General features: G+C 36.0%; 1 protein-coding gene across 1 annotated transcript; it reads right to left on the bottom strand.

Moving 5' to 3' along the window:
• Nucleotides 1–954: 954 nt before the first annotated feature.
• LOC142177358 (uncharacterized) lies at nt 955–1,569 on the bottom strand. Its single transcript, XM_075245834.1, has one exon. The coding sequence runs from the start codon at nt 1,567–1,569 to the stop codon at nt 955–957; it is 615 nt and encodes a 204-aa protein (XP_075101935.1).
• Nucleotides 1,570–2,065: the final 496 nt, after the last annotated feature.

The following is a 2,065-nucleotide window of genomic DNA, read 5'->3' as shown; positions in this document are numbered from 1 at the left end:
GCAAGATAAATGAGGAATAGAGACCATTTTTACAAAAGGCATATGTTCCATTCTTTGATGCCAAAGTACATCATTTTTATTGATAGAACTAGAATTACAAGCAACTGGAACAACATTAGAAGCATCAATTGCAGAATTATGAGCAGGAAAAACAGAGGTTGATTTGAGTTGAGAGAGAAGTTGATGTATAGAAATTATGTTGTAATGAAAGGAAGGTACTAATAGTACATTAGTTAGAGTGATACTAGAGGATAGAGAAAGGCATCCAAAAGAAGCAACTTTTACTTTATGACCATTTGGTAGAGTGACAAGAGGGGTGATTAAAGGTTGTATATTATGAAGTAGGTGTTTATGAGGTGTCATGTGATTGGTTGCTCCTGAATCTAGGATCCAGGAGCTGAAGTTGTTATGGTTAGCATGAAAAGATAATCATATAACCTGCTAACATGATTATCATGCCAACCAGCAAAATTTGCATAGATTGGAGAGTCTTGGGAGGTAGGCTGCTGATTTGAAGAAGGCATCTGCATCTGATGAAATAGAGACATAAGATGAGCATACTATTCCTTGGAAAACCCATATGGAATGTCTTAAGTTTGAGGTGAATCAAGCTTGGGTGGAGTTTGATCTGTGGATTCAACTTGAACACAGACATCAACTCTTTTTCCTTTGGTGAATTTAAAATCTGCTGGGATGCCATGTAACTTGTAGCACTTATCTACTGTATGATCAGGTTTGCAATACTTGCAAGAGAGTGTAGTTCTTTTTGGTTCAAAATTCACCCTTTGAGTAAAATTTCTAGTGGTGTTTGATTGACTAAGACCGGAATAGGAGTTGGCTATGAAGGAAGTGGAATCAGGAAAAAAAGTTGGGAACTAGAATTAATTTCCCTTTGCTTCTCATCTCTGATCAAAATTGAATATGCCTTTTCCACACTTGGAACATGGCTCATCATTAAATGTTACTCTTAATAGTAGAATAAGTTTCATTTAACCCTGATAGGAATTGAATGGGTTTATGTGCTTCACGGAACTCATGCATTGCACCACATGTACAAGGCCTTCCTAGAGAAATTGTATATAGATCATCCCAGTACCCCTTTAGTTTAGTATAATAGATTGCAATGTCAAATGAGCCTTGGGATGTAGAAGAAATTGATTGTTGAAGACTGTAATATTGGGAGATATTGGCAACACCATATCTTTCCACAGGGTTATTCCAGGCTACTTTAGCAGTCTTATAGTAAAGGATTATTCTAGTTATGTCCTTAGAAGATGAATTCATTATCCATGCTTTAATCATATTATTACATCGTTGCCAATGAGGATATAGAGGAGAGTTAGTTGTAGGTTCAATTAAAGATCCATCAATTAATTGAACTTTGTTCTTTGCGGACAAAGATATTAACATTCCTTCCTTCCTATCCCCAAACCCTGTACCAACAAAGAGGACAGATACTAACATGGTTCCTGGGGTATCGGAAGGGTAAAGATAGAGAGGGTGAAAAGGATCGAGGACTGATGTTGTGGAAACACCAAAAAATTCAGTTCCATCACTACTCAAAGTCATAGTTTCTAAGAGTAAAATATCTAAAACAATCAACTAGAAAACTCAAAGAGATAGAGCTATAAAGATGTCACCGCATGCGAAGACTGATGATGACAGAAAACCCTAGTTTCTGAGTTGATCTTCGTGATGCAATTATTGTGAAATTGATCAATGAATATGACTCAGAATCTCCATTAAAATAATTGAACCAGACCTCTAAATGAAAGACCTAGCCGAAAGATCTGAATCGAATGAAAGACGGAAATCCTTTGAACTCGTCAGAACCACAAAATTGTATAATTTCTGATAATTCCTCCGATGAACACTCAGATTACAGTAGTAATCACCAGGATTCGCTCTGATACCATGTTAAATTGGAGATAAACGATCCAAAATCTATGGTTCCTTTGATAGAAAACCCTAAATCGAGTGTTCTAGAGAGAACACATAGATAAGAAAATATTTATGTATTATGTATAATGTCTCTCTCACCCAATATAACCATTAGTTTCCTATT

The sequence above is a fragment of the Nicotiana tabacum genome, chromosome 23 (genome assembly GCF_000715075.1).
Source record: "Nicotiana tabacum cultivar K326 chromosome 23, ASM71507v2, whole genome shotgun sequence".
NCBI classification, from domain to species: domain Eukaryota; kingdom Viridiplantae; phylum Streptophyta; class Magnoliopsida; order Solanales; family Solanaceae; genus Nicotiana; species Nicotiana tabacum.
This window is presented reverse-complemented; position numbering and strand designations above follow the sequence as displayed.

Excerpts from the sequence above, each read along its gene's own strand:
- LOC142177358 (XM_075245834.1), bottom strand. The coding sequence starts at position 1,569 with ATGACTTTGAGTAGTGATGGAACTGAATTTTTTGGTGTTTCCACAACA.